This window comes from Adelges cooleyi, unplaced genomic scaffold (assembly GCF_023614345.1).
Source record: "Adelges cooleyi isolate 19-005CV unplaced genomic scaffold, UGA_ACOO_1.1 ACOO_flye_CR_arks_rails_tigmint_CR_PRNA_9, whole genome shotgun sequence".
NCBI lineage: Eukaryota > Metazoa > Arthropoda > Insecta > Hemiptera > Adelgidae > Adelges > Adelges cooleyi.
Window position 1 is genome coordinate 11,960,783 of NW_026096579.1, and position 18,752 is coordinate 11,979,534.

Below are 18,752 nucleotides of genomic sequence, written 5' to 3' on the forward strand. Positions count from 1 at the left end.
TACTATTAGGGAGGATAGTTGTCGCCTAGATATTTCTTTTTCGATCATTTGTTTTAAAGATATTAAAGTGTGAAACTTATGACGGAAAGAAGGGTGGTTTATTTAGTTTTTTTTATTTTTGTGTGCATTACTCAACCGCACTCAAAATCTCGTTTCAACTTTTAAGACTTAAAAATAAATTGTCCAAAACTGTTTATCGATAAGTCAACATTTTCAGCAAATTTATCTAATTATAATTAAAATAAAAAATTTAATATTTTTTTTAAATATTTAATTATTTATTTAAATTGAATTTAAATTAGACTTAAATGGTATTGTGTATTTTTTAGTTAATAATTTAGTACTATATTTAAAATTCCTATAAACTTTAGAACACTACCACTAAATGATAAAAAAAATTTAATTAGAAATACGTGCAAGTATATCCCACTCCGATCTTCACTTGTGCTCTATTTTCACCAACTAATTTTCGACATAAATGAACATTCATAACATCATAACTAGAGATGATATTATCTAGTTTATTTAAGATACTTACCACTTTGCGTTCTACCCGTTTACAGCCAACGTTGGGCCTACGTAACATATATTTAAATATATTTTTTTAAATAAGATAATTATTTTTTTTTAACTCAACTGCTATACAATTTAACTAAGAAGATAAGAAGAAGATAACAATCAATAAATAATCATAAAAACGGATTTTCATTTTAATGATGATTACTATGCGTCTTTTAAGTATGAACATTTTGTAGAAAATCCAACGCCGATGTCTGTCTTCAACTCGAACTGGACATGAAGGCAGCCCGCAAGGCTGAGTCAAGAGGAGTGTTATAAATGAATGTGTGTAGAGATTAAGAGTGTCAATAGGAAATAAAACTAATACTTTTTAGCTTTGCGTCGAGGCTCAACACCTAAGTATAATTATATTGTAATGGACTATGTATAAAATATTTAAATTGCTCTCATATAGATTTATTTCATAATGAATTACATAGCTAGTTTGTTAATTAATAAAAAAAAAGAAAATTCCGTAAATTATATTAATAAATGTATAACTGAGTAAAATGTCAAGAGCTTTTTAAACGGGATGCATACGCCTACAAACATTTTTATTCTTTAAATCTGCGTGAATATGTTTTTGTGCGAGAATAATTTGTATTGTTTTAAGAAAAAACACACATGAAAACTATACAGTGCTGTTTGTTCGATTCTCAAACACATGATGTAATAACATTAAATTGTTTTTATTAAACTTAATGTATTTTGTCTATGTTTTTTTTTTATTTCTAAAGGTAAAAGAGCAGCTTTGTACAAAATATGTTTTTTGAGCATAGTTGATTTAAATTTTACAGCCAGAGGTTGTATACGTCTTATAATACCACACACATTTGTTCTATACATTTTAGAGGATGATGCATTTCAAAAGTGTTATATTCCTAATATGTTTTCTAAATTTCACGATACAAACAATAGCAGGGTCAGGACTACTTGGTTGTTTCAATAGCAGCGCTACTCTGGTAATTACATTTAAAATGTTTTGTTTTTGCAAGTTAATTATTTTCAATAACTAATTAAATATTTATAGCCATTAGCGAAATTATAAGTTACTTTAGGGGTGTGCTAAGAACACTAAGAACAAATGTAATAAGTGCTCTAAACAAAATGTCCTTTTTTATGACAACACATGAATATAATTTACTAAAGATTGTTGGCCCTTAAGTATTAAAGCCTTTATATTTAAATTTGTATATTATATAATACTCTTATCATTTAATAATATAAAATAAGTTTATAATATTTAGGAGCTATTGTATATTATAGGTTTTAATAACACAATATTACGTCTCATTAAAAAGCCAAACCGACTCTAAGTAGAACTATTTGTTATGAAACAATATTTTTTACTGAAATTGACATTATAAAATGCCATGTTATCTTTTTGATAATTACTGAAATCATATTTTTAATTATTATTCCAGGGTGACGACGATGATCCTGTAACGTCTAGACCTCAGAAGAGAAATATAATACCACACGCTGAAAAAAAAAAAGAACTGGTAAATAGTCTTATACAATAAAAGCTGTTGGAAAAGCAATTTATATTATATTTTATACATGACTTTTTACATTACTTACTAGTATTACAGTAACATAAGATAACATTTTTTGCTATGGGTAATCCATTTAATGGTTATAATGCATATGTATAATAGTATGAATTAATTTAATATGTAGTCAGAAAGCCAAATTGAAAAGAAGATTTATTATTGTTCAAGTTTGCTCGCCTGGAGTTTTTTATTTGTCTATTTAGTGTATATTTACGACTTTTCAAAAGTTATAACTGCAGTTTCGTAAGATGTATAATATAAATATTAAAATATTAAAACGATTTTTAGTAAATGAGTAGTAGGTATTTTTGATTGAAAATCGAATGAGGGCAACTTAAATTTAGTTAATGTTGGGTATGGTCTAAAATAATATAAATGTAGTTGCTTGTCAATAATATTATACTACCCTTCGTATGGGCGCCTTTGGTTATGGATAACATCGAAGCGTTTCCTTGTGAGACATTTTATCAATAGACGGTCTCCTCTTTGCTAGTTTTATATTTTCTAGTTGTACTTTGGCGCACGTTCTGTAGTAAACGCAAAATTTGAATAATTTAAGTTATCAACACATTTTTAGCTTAGGTATCTAATAATTTTGTTTAACTGACAAAACGCATTTCTATAAAATATCTGAAGTTCTTTAACAGCAATAGTATTAATGATTTATAACTGAATATATGTTTAAATATTTATAGAGTTTCGTACCTGAGTTGCCAAAGATTCCACAAGAAGATGAAACAGCTAAACAAAATCGAAAGGTAAATTATAAACAACAATACAACCTGTACTATGTATGCTTCAATCAAAATCTACGCCAAAACTGTTTACTTAACCCTAAATATATATGTATATAGCATTATATTTATGAAGTAATTGTACTGTGTAAATAGTAAATGTATTAAACTTATGTTTAAGGCTGAATATTACTATCAAAGTTATAAGGCTTTAAAGGTAAGATAATATTGCTTAGTTAAATAATAAAATATTAAAAAATACCCTTTCACAAAAAAAAATATATGATTTACTTTTTACTCTCTTAATCTGTTGTGATCGCTGATGATGATAGCATTGCTATAGTTTATAATATAATATAAACAGGGTGATTAATTTAACATAAGAGACTCTCCAAGTGCGGAAAGAAGCGTTCGGGGATTTATGTAACAAGAAAGTTCAAATGAAACTTAAAGATAAGTTCTACTAGAGTGGAGGGAGACCGACTATGTTGTATAGTTTTGGAGTGTTGGGTAGTAAATAGAAAATTGAACAGAGAGTGAGTGTAGTAGAGATGAGAATACTTAGGTGACGATTGAAGTGACCAGAAAGGATAAGATAAGGAAAACATACGTAAGAAGTAGCCTATAGGTGTGGCTTTGACAGCAGTCAAAATGAGAGAAAATAGACTGAGATGGTTTGGGCATATTTTGAGGAGAGAGGAATCGGAAGCAGTAAGAATTTCGATGAAAACAAACTCAGGAGGAGAAAGAAAAAGTGGGGAAGAGGATGACCGAAAAAAGTGGTTGAATGCGATAGAGAATGATAATTATTAGTTTAATAATATATAAACAAGAGCTGAAATATAACGGATTAGTTTTCCGGATATGTATATCTTTATATGTATATTTATCAGAGTAAGATGTCTTATAACTCGTATAAGTATAAACAAAAATTATACTAAATGTCTTATATTATTTTCGTCTTAATTTGATAGTTTTAAAAGATATTGTTGTCTTTACTAAAAACTGTTCTAACTCGTCTAGATTACTGAAACAATTAGACTGAATTTAACTTTAACTCTAACTCAATTAGACTAACTTTAACTGATATTATTAAATAGCTATTTTTATAATTTATCTGTTTATAAAAAATAAAATGATTTTAAGCTTATATTATTTCTTATACAGGTACACGTTTTTAATATTACATTTTTTTTGTCATTAAATAATTATTTAAAAATTACAAAAACATTGTTTAAGTAAAAGTGTTATTATACTGAATGAACAAAAGTAGTTCTAGTGAGTAAATTTTAATATTTCCAAAGGCATTTTATAAATTTGATTTATGTATGTTATGTAGAATGATGCAATGAAAATAATGACTGATTGATAAGTAGTATTAGATAAAATACTTCTTGGTTTATACATTGATTTGTACAGTTCACCCTTTTTTTCTAATAGTAACTTAAAATGTTAATAACTAAACAAGTAATTATTTGAAACCGGCTATCGATCAGTGATAATTTTCATTATATCATCAGGCATTTAACAGGTAAATTAAATTTTATATAAGTTGCTATTCTACTTTAAAGAGTGTTATAATGTAAACCATAAACAAAACAAATATTATTATCAATAATAATATTGTAATATGTTGCCTTTAAAATTGTCTTGTTTTAAAATTATAATATCATATTATGTTATACATTTTTTGTTAAATTAAGGAATCATTTTCACAACAAAAAATTATCAATGCAGAAGTAAAAATTTGGTGCACATATACAAAAACAACTGATATACATGCAGAATATATTACGAATACGCCAGACTTATTAACAGATGGTATGCCAGATGTATTAGCAGATAATGGTACGCTACCAAATGACCTTGTGCAATTGGATCAGGTATACAATAAGAAATGCATTATTTTGAAATAAGATTTAGCCTATATTTTTATATTAATTTTTGATCGAATAACGAATAAGATACATTTATCTTTATGTTGTAATTTATTTTTACATATATCATGTTAGATAACATGTTATTAATTAGTTTATGTTTATAAACGCCATATAACCTAACCTAACGCGCATGTAAACTTTTAATCTGTACAAACGATAAGTAGTACACTTAAACTGAATTACAAAATTGCCAACGTTAGATTCCACAGAACTTCTCAATAATTAATGAAGTCATTACATTTGTTATCTATACCTACTGGTTATTGCAAATACACTTAACGTTGATAACTCACAATCAGAAGATGCACAACAAAAATGGCGGCATAGGGTGGTTTTATTACACTAAATTTATATTAAAAAAAAAAAAAAATTAAAATTCGAATTTACCTAATACTATTGAGAAGGGATGTTAAATTGTTTTAACTAGTCTGTGGAATTCTTGTAACTGTTTACTAATAAGTCAGACAGTGCACAAATAAAATATATTTTATTGAATATCCTTTATGACTATACTTCTAAACTAAAATGTATTTATTTTCCCGCAAAAATTGTATCAAAATATAAAGCTTTCAAACTAATTATATGACGGTCTAAGATATTTTCTTGGTTAATGGTTCGATTAGACGGTTATAGAACAGATAGTGTATAGTTCTATAACTAAGCTGCGAAAATCCTACAAAGGAAAGGAACTTACGATAAATCCTTTTTTACAAAAACCTTAGTATCATATATAAGCATCTTTATTACAAATAATTATATAAAAATAGTTTATATATATATTATATTCTCGGTCTGGCATGGCACCTAAAGCGCTTTGGATTCTTAGGCTCTGAAGACTTAACAGTTGAAATACTAACGCACTATAAACACGTGTTTGGTGTCCTCTTTATGAAATATTATTACATATACAATGAATTACTTTTAAATTTATGTTTAAATCATTAGTTTACTATTTAAATAATAATGTTTAAAAATATTTTCTTACTTACAGGATAATTGGATTGAACAAACTGTAACAACTAAGAGGTACAATCCTTTTGATTATGATGATGGTGAACCGAACAGTCAAGCGGTACAGCAAGCAAGACCATTTAATTAAATTGAACAACTATTTAAAATGTAATAGATAATTGTTCAAAATCGATTAATGACATTCTATTATTTTTATTAGAACTTTATATTATGATTTATGTTCAACATGTAGGTTGTCATGTCGGTAACCTACTTTAGGTTGATAAAATAAAACTATTGCATTGCAGTTAATTTAAATTATTTTAATGTTTTGATTTCGGTATTTACAGTTATTATTATGGGTTTATATTTATGTTATTAAACTATATATTTTATATTATATATATATATATATATATATATATATATATATTAATATAGTACAAATTATAATTTTCTTTGGTGAATTACAATTTAATAAATGGTATATAATTGAATTGACAGTGTTTTGTAATTAATTTTTTGACAGTTCATTTTATACAAACATCGATTTCCTGGAAGAGAATCTTAAATCTATATCGATCACAAATCGTATGCGATTAGTACTTGAGAAAACAAATGTTTAAAAGGTTAATTTATTTTGGCCCGAATTTGTCCATGTGATTTTTTTTATGAGGCTATTGAAAATAAAAAGTGTTAAAAAAATTTGACTGAAGTTACAACTAGTTATATAATTTAATTATAGTTTGAATATTGACCTCGTAAATTTTGTCTTTTCTAAAGCAGTTTTGAAGTGAAAAAAAATTATCCTAAATTATCCTATAGAAATTCCACTATAGTTTAAGCTATAAATTAAGATTTTGCGAAAAATTGCGTCCTTGATAAATAGGTCGTATCACGTCCATTAATAGGTAATATACAAATTACTAAAGAAAAATAATTTTAAAAAAAATGAATACTACGGAAATAGTATTATAATATTATAGCTAGTTTACATGACTGATGATAATGACAATGATCATGATGATATTGTGGCGAAGATAGCGAAGACAAATTTTATTATAAAATTTAATGTTAAAGGTGAAATTAAAGAAGGGGTCTGAAATTCGTTTTTCTCAAGAGATCAGTTATTAATATAACACCAAATTTAAATTTAGCAAGCTGTAAAAATTAAATTATACCGTTGGGATGTTGGACGCCACTTAGATATTTCTTTTTCTATCTATCGAAGTAGAATATACGTCTTATAGACTACAGATCACTATTTTTATATAAACCCCTCTCCCTCTTCTCTAGGTTTAGTAGACCTCATTAAAACATCCTATTACTTTTTACCCAATTATGTAAGAAACGGCTAGATAAGTGTTAAATAAAAAATTGTAAAAGTTATTGAGTGTTTTTTAGAAAATTTAATACACATCTTAATGACTAATAGGAACTTTAAATTTCAGTTGCCATGAGTTTTAAAAGTAAATTAGGCTCTTTTAAAATCCTAGTTACAGGTAACATGAATAAGTTATAATAAGTATAGCTAAAATAAATAATCATAAATAAGGGATTTTCATTAATTTGATGGTCAATATACGTCTTCAAAGTATGAACGTTTTGGAGAAGATCCAACGCTGATGCTTGTTTTCGACTCGACCTCAACACGAAGGTAGCCCGCTAGGCGCTTCGTATCGAGGTCAGGCAAAATCAGGAGGAATGATAGAAGTGGTTGTGTCTAAAGGTTAAGAGTGTCAAGAGGAAATAAAATAACTATTTAAAACCCATACTTTTTAGCTTTGTATCGAGGCCCACCTAAGTATAATCATGTTGTAATTCACTATGTATAACTTAAATATTTAAACTATTCTGAAATAGAATTAATTCATAATGAATTACATAGCTAATTTGTTAATTAATAAAAAAAAGTTAGAAAATCCCGTAAATGATATTAATAAATGGATAACTGAGTAAAATGTCAAAAGTTTTTAAAACGGGATGCATACCCGCCTACATAATTTTTAGCTTCGGTGCGGAGCTGAGAAGGTATTGTTTTTACAATGATGTGTTTTTATTTTATTTTTATAATTTTTTATTTTTTATTTTTGTGTCTGGACCCACGATATCTCGTAAACCGCTGAACCGATTTATTTGTGTAGCAATTCTATAGATCAGAAATCATACCTGAAAGGTACTTTATTGGGCTAAAAATTAAAAAAAGTCAACCCTTCCCCTTCCTTCTTTTTTTGATGGGGATCAAAATCGAGAATTACACCCAAAAAATGTATACATTTTTCTACATAAAATTACGATGCTCTATAACTTTTTTAATAATAGTCGAAAAAGTTCCAAATTTATATGAATTGTTTTTCAAACAGTACTATCGATAAACATTAACAAACCAAAAAAATATCATAAGCCCTTTCCTTTAGAAGGGGTAGAATTTTTTTCACTTTTTCAAGCAAAGTTTTTGAGATTTAGATCTGAAAATTAGACCGAAGGTAGATCTAAAATGAAACTAAAACATATACAATTTTCTCAAAAATCTGTTGACAAATTTCTTTTTATTAAGGAAAAATCCCAAAAATAGGGTAAATTACACTTTGGCCGTAGTCAGTTTCTAGGATGCTATGTGTGAGTGAAACAACAGTCAACAGGTAATGAAAATATTTTCATTATATTGTTAATTACGATATATGGGTAACTATGACAGTACATTTTTATAGACAGGCGATCAACCCTTATCGTATCCACCCTGCACAAGACTCAATATTAAATTTTAAGTACATTATTGCTGGTCCCACGATATCTTCTAAACCGCTATAACTGGTTTGAACATACTATCCACATATTCGCATCGAAGCTTTATTTAAAAGTGATTTTATCACTTTCAGTTATAATAAAATCTGTAGACCTGTGACCTCTCCGTCTCCACTATGCCCCGACCCCACTGTACTGGCTTTTTAACAATTGTTTTTCAATAACATGGACAAATAATAGTTGCTCAGCGATACCGTTATTTTTTATTCTTATATCTGCATTAACACATTTTTGTGCGAGAATAATTTTTATTGGTTTAACAAAACATACACATGCATACTATACAGCGCTGTTTGTTCAATTCTCGAACACATGATACAATAATAATGAATGGTTGTTATTGAAGTTTATATATAATTTGTCTTCGTTTTTGTAGATTGCTAAAGGAAAAATAGCAGCTTTAGACAAAAGCATAGTTGTTTTTATTTTGCCAGCTAGTAGTTGTATGCGTTTTATAATAAAATACAAATTTGATTAATACATTTTAGAGAATGATGCATTTAAAAAGTATTATATTCCTAATATGTTTTCTAAATTCCACGATGCAAATAATAACAGTAGGAGGGATCTCATGGCCATGTTTGTCTCGCAGATCTATTCTGGTAATTACATTTTAAATGTTTTGCTTTTGTAAGTTAATTTTATTGAATAATTATATACATTTATTTAGCCACTAACGTAATAAGAATTTCTTTAAGAGAGTGCTAAGAACACTAGTGAAAAACTTAATATGTGCTCTAAACAAATGTCTATTTACGTATATCATTTAATTAACTTTTAAAATTTTAAGAATAATATGCTGAAAATGTTGACTGGTTGATAATGACTGGTGTTTGCATTATATTATTCTCGGTATATTTTTTTAACGCAACACCAATATCTGCAAAACAACATACGCATGTCGCATTCATTTTAAATAATATTTTTCTGCGAGTACAGATATTTTAATTGTAAAAAATCATAAGCAAATAAAAAAACGAAGACACGATCTTAAAAGTTTTTAGCATTCAGAAGTTTTATTAAATCGAGTGATACAGTTATCTTATAGTAAAATGTATTTGAAGTTGTTTTTAATTTTATCCTATGTGATAGTACTAGTAGACTCCGGTTTTAGGAGCATGATTACACATTGCTTTAATGCAAAAGTCAGTACAATATATTAACATTAAACATCTATATTATGTTATTATGTTTTATTATCGCTGATTATATTTGTATAACCAAATTTATTACAGCTGATTCGGAAAATATAAAATTGATTATGGTGTCCAATTCACATCGATACATTTTTAATATTCACGTGAATAACATCAATTATCTTGTTTTAGGGAGCGGTTAAAGACGATTCAGTAAGTATAGAATGATGTATTTTCTTTTAACATATTTTAGTAAATTTATTTGTTAAACACTTTTCAAAACAGTATGGCTTCCAAAACTTTATCCTCCTTGTCTCACTTGATTGGTCTCAATTAAGTTCAAAATCTCATTCGTTTTGCCCCTTTTGTGTTTTTACTTTTATTTTGATTGTAAAATATTTTCTCTACTTGTTATTTTGACTAATTAAGTTTGGAAATGATAATTTTATTACTAATTACATATTCAATGGTTTTTTTTTAAATGATTGAACTTTATTTAAATGTTTAGTTTGAAAATAGTAAATTGTGTAAAAATCAGACATGTCTACTTTTAGTAGAAAATTATTTTTTTTTAAATGTTTTCAAATATCGGTGAAAATGAGTAGAAGACGAATTTCAAAAGTAATGTTTATAGTTTAATAAAGCTGTTATTTAAAAATAAAAAATAAAATCTGTTGAAATTTAAATGGTATACTTATTAGGCATGTCCCTATTATAAATCATCCTGAGTTAATAATTTGCTGTGTGGTAATACTTTACCTATAATAATTTGATGGTTTTGGTATGTTTTCTTTTACTCGCCCATGCACAATAATGTTTTAACTTAACAAGTTGAATTAACAATCAATTATGATGTTTTAGGATATAATTATAAGAGGTCCAGTAAGTATAATACAATGTGTTTTATTAAAGCCACTTTTGTTTTTGTAGTGTAATGCATGATTTTCCTTAATAGAAATGTTTAAGCTGAATTCAAATTCAGCGTAGAAAAACTATTAAGTTGAAAATAGAAGGTAGATACGAATAAGAAAAAACTAACACCCTAGGTGGACAGTGGGGGGTCGAGATTATAGAATTTTTGTTTGTGATTTCGAACTAATAGCAGGGCCAGTAAATAAAAAATTCGACCAAATCCAAATTAATCATCAATCTAATAATGGATATAAAATTAAAAAATTGACACGTCCTTAATTTAAAGTAAAAACTAGCTACTGAATTATTATCAAACCAAGATATTGTATTTGTAATTGAAAAACATTTTTATAGTTTTACTAATATTCAGAAAATATAATTATACAGATGGTAGCTTTCAAAACCCCACTTTTAAAAAATGATATTCGATAGATATATTAATAAAATTGTTTAGTATTTTAAAATATTTGTATTGACAGTTTAAACAGACTGTCTAACTCTTTAAATGAAGATTCTGTATGAAATTGTCAATAACGGAAACCTTAATAAATTGACTGTTTAGTTGCCATTAAAAGTTGCATTTAACTTATTCACCTTCAAAACATGTCATCGCACTTACCCCAGTTTAAACAGTGTGTTCAACTATAATCACTTACTTAGTTTACTTAAAAGCAACTATTAATATTTAAAATAAGTTTTTATTTATTCTAAGAATGAATTTTTCCGTTAGGAACTCAACTAAAACTAAAAATATTGTATACGCATATTTTCATTTTTCTTAGCCTAGGTTTGATAGCTATAGAGAATCAGAAAGAACCGAAGAATCTATTAATACAAACGTAAGTGTAAATCATGCAATTTAAGAGCTATAGTGTATAATTTTTCTGCTGTATTTGTCACATAGGTATAGCATAGATATTTATGGGTTGATTGATTAACTGTAACTTAACCCATTTATTTATACTGTACTTCAAAAAACATGTTTTGACAGTTTAGACAGACTGTGCAAACTGTTTAAAAAATAATTCTGTACAACATTTTCAATAACAGAAACCGTAATAAATTGACTATTTGGTTGCCTTTTAAAATTGTATTTTACTTATTCACCCCAACCATGTCTTCGCACGCACACCAGTTTGCACCTAGTGTGCGCAATTATAAACAATTAGTATACATAAAAGCAACTATTAATAGTTTAAAAAGTTGTTATTTATTCTTGGGATGAATTTTATCGGTATGAATTCACTTAGAACTAAAAAAGTGTTTACACGTATTTTGATTTTCCCTAGGTTTTTGATAGCAAAAGAGGATCAGATACAACCGGAAAACCTACTATATCACCACTGGTAAGTATAAATCGAGCAATTTAAGCCATACAGAGCAATTTTGTACCATTATTTAGCCGTATTTATCATATAGGTATGTACATTTTATAGAAGGTTTTTACATTTGTAGTTTAGATCTCTTAGATTAAATCAATTAGGCGGCGAATTAGTTTACATAATCTTTCTTATAAAGTATACATTATAACTTTATTTAACATAGATATTTATAGGGTGATTGGCTGACATTAAAAATTCCCCCCCCCCTAGCTGATTAATGGTTATATTACTATCAGTATAAAATTTAAAATAACAACCAACATGTTCTTTTTATTTTGATAATAGGAAAAATTGGTCGAACTAGAAGCTGAGAATAACATTGACAGTCGTGATGTAGATTCAAAGCACAATTCACCCGAAAAAGAAACAAAAGAAACTAGCAAAAGTAACACAGAAACTAATTCATTGGAAAAAATACCAGTGGAAACTAGTAATATCGTCTCAAAGAACTCCCTAGAAAATGGGAAAGCAGTTGTTAATGGAGTAAATAACATTGTAGGTATTACTTAGTTTTGCTTGATCTCAATTTAAATGCTTTTATATTTACTTAATATTGTTCAAACATGAATTTATAGACTAAATTTGAGTTAATATGTTGTGTTAATAAATTTTAAGATGTGTGTTTTATTAGGAGTCTATTAAGCCCAATCCATCCGGTTCACCAGAAAAAATTAACAAAACAGAACCTATTGATGTTATTTTGGAGGTAATATATCATGTTTTTAATTTATCATAAAATTATAATTTATTCATTAATAATTTACATAGTATTAATTTTTTTTTATCTAAGGTGTATAATTAGCAAAATTATTAACCCGAAACATGTTTGTATCAGTTATTAACTGACTGCAGCTTTTTCGGATAGGTTGAGCTTATTTAGGGGAAAATGTAATATGTATAAAAATATACAAACCAAATTAATTCCCTAGAGTTCATCTAAAAGAAAAATATTTACTTTTTATTTAAGAGTGTTTATTTTTTTAGCAAGCTAATAAAGTGACTTTTGATGAAGGTGATGATGGTGAAGACGAAGGAGTAAGTACTCATACTTAAACATTAATAAAAATAGTTTTTTAGTCTTTACACGAGTTTTTTCAGCAAGGCCTAGTATTTAGTTATAAGAAATAAATTAAAAAAATTAATAAATTTAAGTGTCGTTATAAAAAAATGTATGGTTAGGAATTTGATCTTATAAGCGGACTTCTTGATCAATCTTCGAAACCAAATAAAGACCAAAACAATGCGGCAACTGATGTTAAAAAAGTCGAAGATTCTAATAAGGTAATGTTATATTAAATCAAACTTCAATATTGATATTTGATACGATGTACGAAATATTTAACAGTATCGATATTGTCAGTTATAGCAATTTTGTAAAAGATTACCAATATTTCCGATTTACTTTAGTTATAATATTATTATGTACTCATCAGAATTAGCAGAAATGGTAAAAACGTAGAAGAAGTTAATTAGGTAGTTAAATAAATTAAAAAGTGTAAAATTAGTAATATAATATACCTAGGCTTTAGGCTAAGTTTGATTTCGGGGCTAATAGTTTTGTATTGTTAAAAGCTTTTTTGTTAACTACACAGAAGCCTCGGAAATTAATTAAAGTACATAGACTCTTAAATTTCATTCCTAGAATTTTACCAATTCAACACCAAAAAATGTCCAAGAGTTTGACGATTTTACAACGGGAACCAACAATAAGGTAATGTTCATCACGTCTAATTGATTTTTCTTATAATAATATTTTCATTGTTAACTTTACATAACAATATTTAATTTTATGAATTTCATTAAGGAAAAATAAAACATTTTAATGAAACTAAAATTGTAGTATGTTTAGAACTATAAGCTGTGCTACTAATATTAATAGCTTATAAGAAAATCGTTTAATATCAAGTTATAAAGTAAATTAATATTAATTTTTTTATTATAAATGTAATGAGCTCTTTGCACGCACACCAATTTACATCTAGTGCGCGCAATCATAAACAATTAGTGTACATAAAATTAATTATTACTAGTATATAAATTAAGTATTACTATTAATATATAAAAAAGTTGTTATTTATTCTTAGGATAAATTTTATCGGTATGAATTTACTCAGAACTAAAAGAGTGTTAACACATATTTTGATTTTTCCTAGGTTTTTGATAGCAAAAGAGAATCAGATACAACCGGAAAACCTACTATATCACCACTGGTAAGTATAAATCGAGCAATTTAAGCCATACAGAGCAATTTTGTACCATTATTTAGCCGTATTTATCATATAGGTATGTACATTTTATAGAAGGGTTTAAAATTTCAATTGTAGTTAAGATTTTTCTAGATTTAATCAATTAGACAGAGTATTAGTTTACATAATCTTTCTTATAAAGTATACATCTTAACTTTATTTAACATAGATATTTATAGGGTGATTGGCTGACATTAAAAATCCCCCCCCCCCTCTAGCTGATTAATGGTTATATTACTATCAGTATAAAATTTCAAATAACAACCAACATGTTCTTTTTATTTTGATAATAGGAACAATTGGCTGAAACATATAGGAGTAACATTGCCGTTAGTGACGTAGCGACAACAGGAACCAAGGTATTGTTCATCACATCTATTTCAATTTGTTTTATACTAATTACATTGTTAACATAACTTAACAATATTTAGTTTATGAATTTCATTAAGAAATCATAAAAAAAAATAATGAATCTAAAATAGTATTTTTAGAATTATATGCTGTGTTACTAATATTAATAGTTTATAAGACAATTTTGTAATAACAAGTTGTAAAGTAAATTAATATGAATTGGTTTTTTATAAATGTAATGAGTTTTTGTAAGGTTCTTGAAAGTTCAATGGAAGAAAGTCAATTTCCTTACTAGTTTAAGAAAAACTACAAAAAATATATTTTTTTTTTAATTTTTAGATATTATTACACAAGAAATTATTCTGAAAAAATTAACATTTTGGAAAAGTATTTAACTGATTTTGTAATATAACATTATTATTGTTTTACATATATACTCACTCACAAATTCAAGTGCAATTTAGAACATCAATATTTAATAGGCAGCAATAGGTATCTTCAAAGCATATATTATTTTTTAAAATTATTTATAGAAACTACATGACAAATTTGAGGATCATGAAGAACGCGAAGAAGTAAGTATTTTCTAACTACAAACTCAATTATTTTTATATAATAATATTTACATTATTAACTTGTCGTGGCTGGCAGTACATTAATATTTAATATATTGAAATATTAACTATAATAGCTTTTTTAAAAGGAATAACTTTAGGTGATGCTTAAATTAAAGTAAACAATACACACCAGATTAAAATTTCGTGTAAGTTTGTATACAACAAAAATAATAATAATTGCAAAAAATATAAGCGCTGACATGATAAGGTGCTCCGGGGTTATGCTTGAAAGGCTATTAGGAAAACACAATAGAATCGTATACATTTATAGTACTCATAGTCCAATAGTTATATAGTCAGAGTATTTATCCTGGCCGTAGTGATGGCAATCCTTTGACACTATTTGACTTCACATAATATTATTATAGTTTTAACTTTTATTACGGAATCCTAAAAAATAATAATGACACAAAAAAATAGTATGTACATATTTTATTTGCGGTGCTATTTTATAGGGTAATTTAATAAAACAAAATTATAAATTAATATCCATTCATTTTAAAATGTAATAGGTTGTTGGGAGGTTAAAGGAAAAAAACAATTGCCTTACTCTAAACTTAAGTTAAGTTTCTCGTACATAAAATGTATTTTTTTTTTGTAACTAACGACTTAACCTTTCAAAGGGTTTTATTTCTCAAGGAAATTGGTATACAGCAATCTAAATAAGCAGGGAGCCCTTTTTGATATAATATTTTTAGCTGTTTCCATGATATCTCTTGTTAGCTGATTTCCTTTTATTTCTCCATACCTACTTATTTTTTTCATGATCCTTTTTCGTCATAATTTTAGGTGGGACCACACAATTAATTTATTATACCTTCATTAAAAAGTAAAATAACGAATTAATTTTAAGAAATTTGTTAATAAATAAAAACACTCTTTCTTCTTTCTTACACGGAAAACCATTTTAAACAGAATAGCTAGCAAAATAACTACTAACGACCGAACTCTTATTTTTTTAATGAACTGAAATCGAGACATCCAATGTTGTCAACATTTTGTTGAGACGTTTTAGTATAAAACCTGTTTCATATAACATGAAAATCTATAAACTTGAATATAATATTATTATTTACAAAAATATATTTAAATTTAAGAAACCTTAATTATGAAAATAAACAATTTTTATTTTCAGAATTTATGGGGTTTAAGCGACGGTGGCACAAAGGATAAAACTGTAAAAGATATTAATAAGGTAGTTTTAATTGCTCTTGAATTAACCTTAAAAAGTGTAAAATTAGTAATATAATATACCTAGGCTTTAGGCTAAGTTTGATTTCGGGGCCAATAGTTTTGTATTGTTAAAAGCTTTTTTGTTAACTACACAGAAGCCTCGGAAATTAATTAAAGTACATTGACTCTTAAATTTAATTCCTAGAATTTTACCAATTCAACACCAAAAAATGTCCAAGAGTTTGACGATTTTACAACGGGAACCAACAATAAGGTAATGTTCATCACCTCTAATTGATTTTTCTTATAATAATATTTACATTGTTAACTTTACATAACAATATTTAATTTTATGAATTTCATTAAGGAAAAATAAAACATTTTAATGAAACTAAAATTGTAGTATGTTTAGAACTATAAGCTGTGCTACTCATATTAATAGCTTATAAGAAAATCGTTTAATATCAAGTTATAAAGTAAATTAATATTATTATTTTTTTATAAATGTAATGAGTTCTTTGCACGCACAATTTAATTCCTAGAGTTTTGCCGATTCAACACCAACAAGTTACAAAAGCTTTGACGATTTTTCAACGGGAACCAACAATAAGGTAATGTTTGTCACATCAAGTTGATTTTTTTAAGAAAAACTACAAAAAATAAATTGTTTTCATTTTTATATTATAAAACGGCGTAGATTTTTAATTTAAAATTTTCATTTGTACGATACAAATTTGTTACAATACGTCAAAATCATATTAAGACGTTTTAGTATAAAATCATCTCCAAAATGCCTAAAATAATTTTATATGTACAGGAAAAAAATAATAAATAACAATTATTCCGGAAAAAGTTAACATGTTGGAGATGTATTTAACTGATTATTTTAATAAAACATCATTTATGTTTTGTCCCTCATTGCTCGCTCACAAATTCAAGAGCAATTAAAAACATCAATATTTTATAGGCAACAATAGGTACCAGGACATATTAACGCTTTCTTTAAAGCATATATTATTTTTTTAAATTTATTATAGAATGGATTTCACAAAGAAGAGATTGATGATAAAATCGATGATGTAAGTATTTTCTAACTACAAATTCAATGAATATAAAAATTATAAACAAATTTTATGTTTAGGAATTATTGTCCATGATGTTTACGAAATCCAAATCTAAGAATTAAAAGAACCACGGTTCAAATAATTAAAAAAGTTTAGTTGGATCTAAATAACTATAAATGAGTTAGTTTCTTTTTTCTATATACTGTAAAGTAAAATTTGTTTCCTGTATTGTAGTTTTTTCAATTTGTTAAGATTTATTTCCAATGGAACACTTTTCATTGTCAAAATTATTTATATTTTATTAAATTTAATACCAACAGTCAAAAAGTTTATATCTATTTTAATAAATGATCTTTATTATTCATCAAATATTATTCGACTTTATTTATTAAATAAAACTAATGAGTAGTGGTAATAATCAGAGTGAGATTAAACATAAATATTCTTAAATACTAAAAAAAAACCATAAAGGTAATGAGTAAGACATTTAAATTTAGTTGTCTTTAAACTAAAGAGACAGAGCATTCTGTGGTGGAGTGGGTGAGTTTACTCAAATTCCGAGATCCGACAAAGCGTTGAGAGGTACCCAAAACTGGAAACAACTTCCAGAAGAATCCGTCTTAGAAGTGTACCAGAAGTGGGAAGAGAGGTGGGACCGGTAAATTCTGTACGAAGGACGTTACTCGGAAAAGAAAGAATTTTAATTTTCTCCTAAATAAAAACAAGATTTTTAATAATAATTTTAGTCTCGGTCTCTTCGGACAGCCCGGTAGGTATCAGTATAGGCAACCAAATATGATTCACTGTTAATATTGTTTTCATAACGAAACTACGGAATTTTCTAACAACAATATAATTATGTGTAATTTGTGTATTTTTTAGAATAATACAGAGCTTGGAAATAATACAACTTAACTTTTATAAAGTCCATTTAGAGTTTTTCTTTAAATGTGTATTTGGTTAGTGACTACAAAATAAAAAAATCCTAACCTAACACTGTACAAACACTTTATATTCCGAAAAAACAGTACATTTAATTTATACATTTTCTTTTAAAAGTTTTTTTTTGCCATATTCTGAATTCTAGCCGATATGTCTAAATGTTAAGTAGATTATTCTCAACTCAAAAAGTTTATAAAATATGTACCGTTACCATAAAAAAAAATAAGAAATCTCTAATCACGTTTTTTTTAAAAACCCCAAAAATCAAATTACACGATTAAAAAGACATTTATTGCCAATAAAATGTGATTTATATCTAATGCTTTTAGGTTTTCACCGACTACAGTTCGACATCAAAAAATTTTTTAAAATTATAATATTATAACAA

The 18,752-nt window shown here is 26.5% G+C and overlaps 2 protein-coding genes across 4 annotated transcripts; both read left to right on the top strand.

Annotated features, from left to right (window-relative positions):
• Positions 1–1,444: 1,444 nt before the first annotated feature.
• On the top strand, positions 1,445–5,891 carry LOC126846266 (uncharacterized). The gene is made up of 6 exons (XM_050585552.1): positions 1,445–1,480; positions 1,983–2,060; positions 2,807–2,869; positions 3,027–3,062; positions 4,549–4,728; positions 5,777–5,891. Exons 1-6 carry the CDS (start codon positions 1,445–1,447, stop codon positions 5,882–5,884), a joined length of 501 nt encoding a protein of 166 aa, XP_050441509.1. The 3' UTR covers positions 5,885–5,891.
• Positions 5,892–8,892: 3,001 nt separating this feature from the next.
• LOC126846424 (uncharacterized) lies at positions 8,893–17,719 on the top strand. Of its 3 annotated transcripts, none has more exons than XM_050585803.1 (18): positions 8,894–9,143; positions 9,870–9,890; positions 10,539–10,559; positions 11,372–11,428; positions 11,879–11,935; positions 12,257–12,466; positions 12,603–12,677; positions 12,956–13,006; positions 13,151–13,252; positions 13,614–13,682; positions 14,125–14,181; positions 14,511–14,576; positions 15,102–15,143; positions 16,321–16,380; positions 16,564–16,632; positions 16,901–16,969; positions 17,396–17,437; positions 17,500–17,712. In XM_050585803.1, exons 1-18 carry the CDS (start codon positions 9,033–9,035, stop codon positions 17,542–17,544), a joined length of 1,224 nt encoding a protein of 407 aa, XP_050441760.1. In that variant the 5' UTR covers positions 8,894–9,032; the 3' UTR covers positions 17,545–17,712. The 3 variants fall into 3 exon arrangements, with proteins under 3 accessions (XP_050441762.1, XP_050441760.1, XP_050441761.1); XM_050585804.1 differs by lacking the exon at positions 8,894–9,143 and adding an exon at positions 9,564–9,686 and having other exon boundaries at positions 17,500–17,714; XM_050585805.1 differs by lacking the exon at positions 13,151–13,252 and having other exon boundaries at positions 8,893–9,143; positions 17,500–17,719.
• Positions 17,720–18,752: the final 1,033 nt, after the last annotated feature.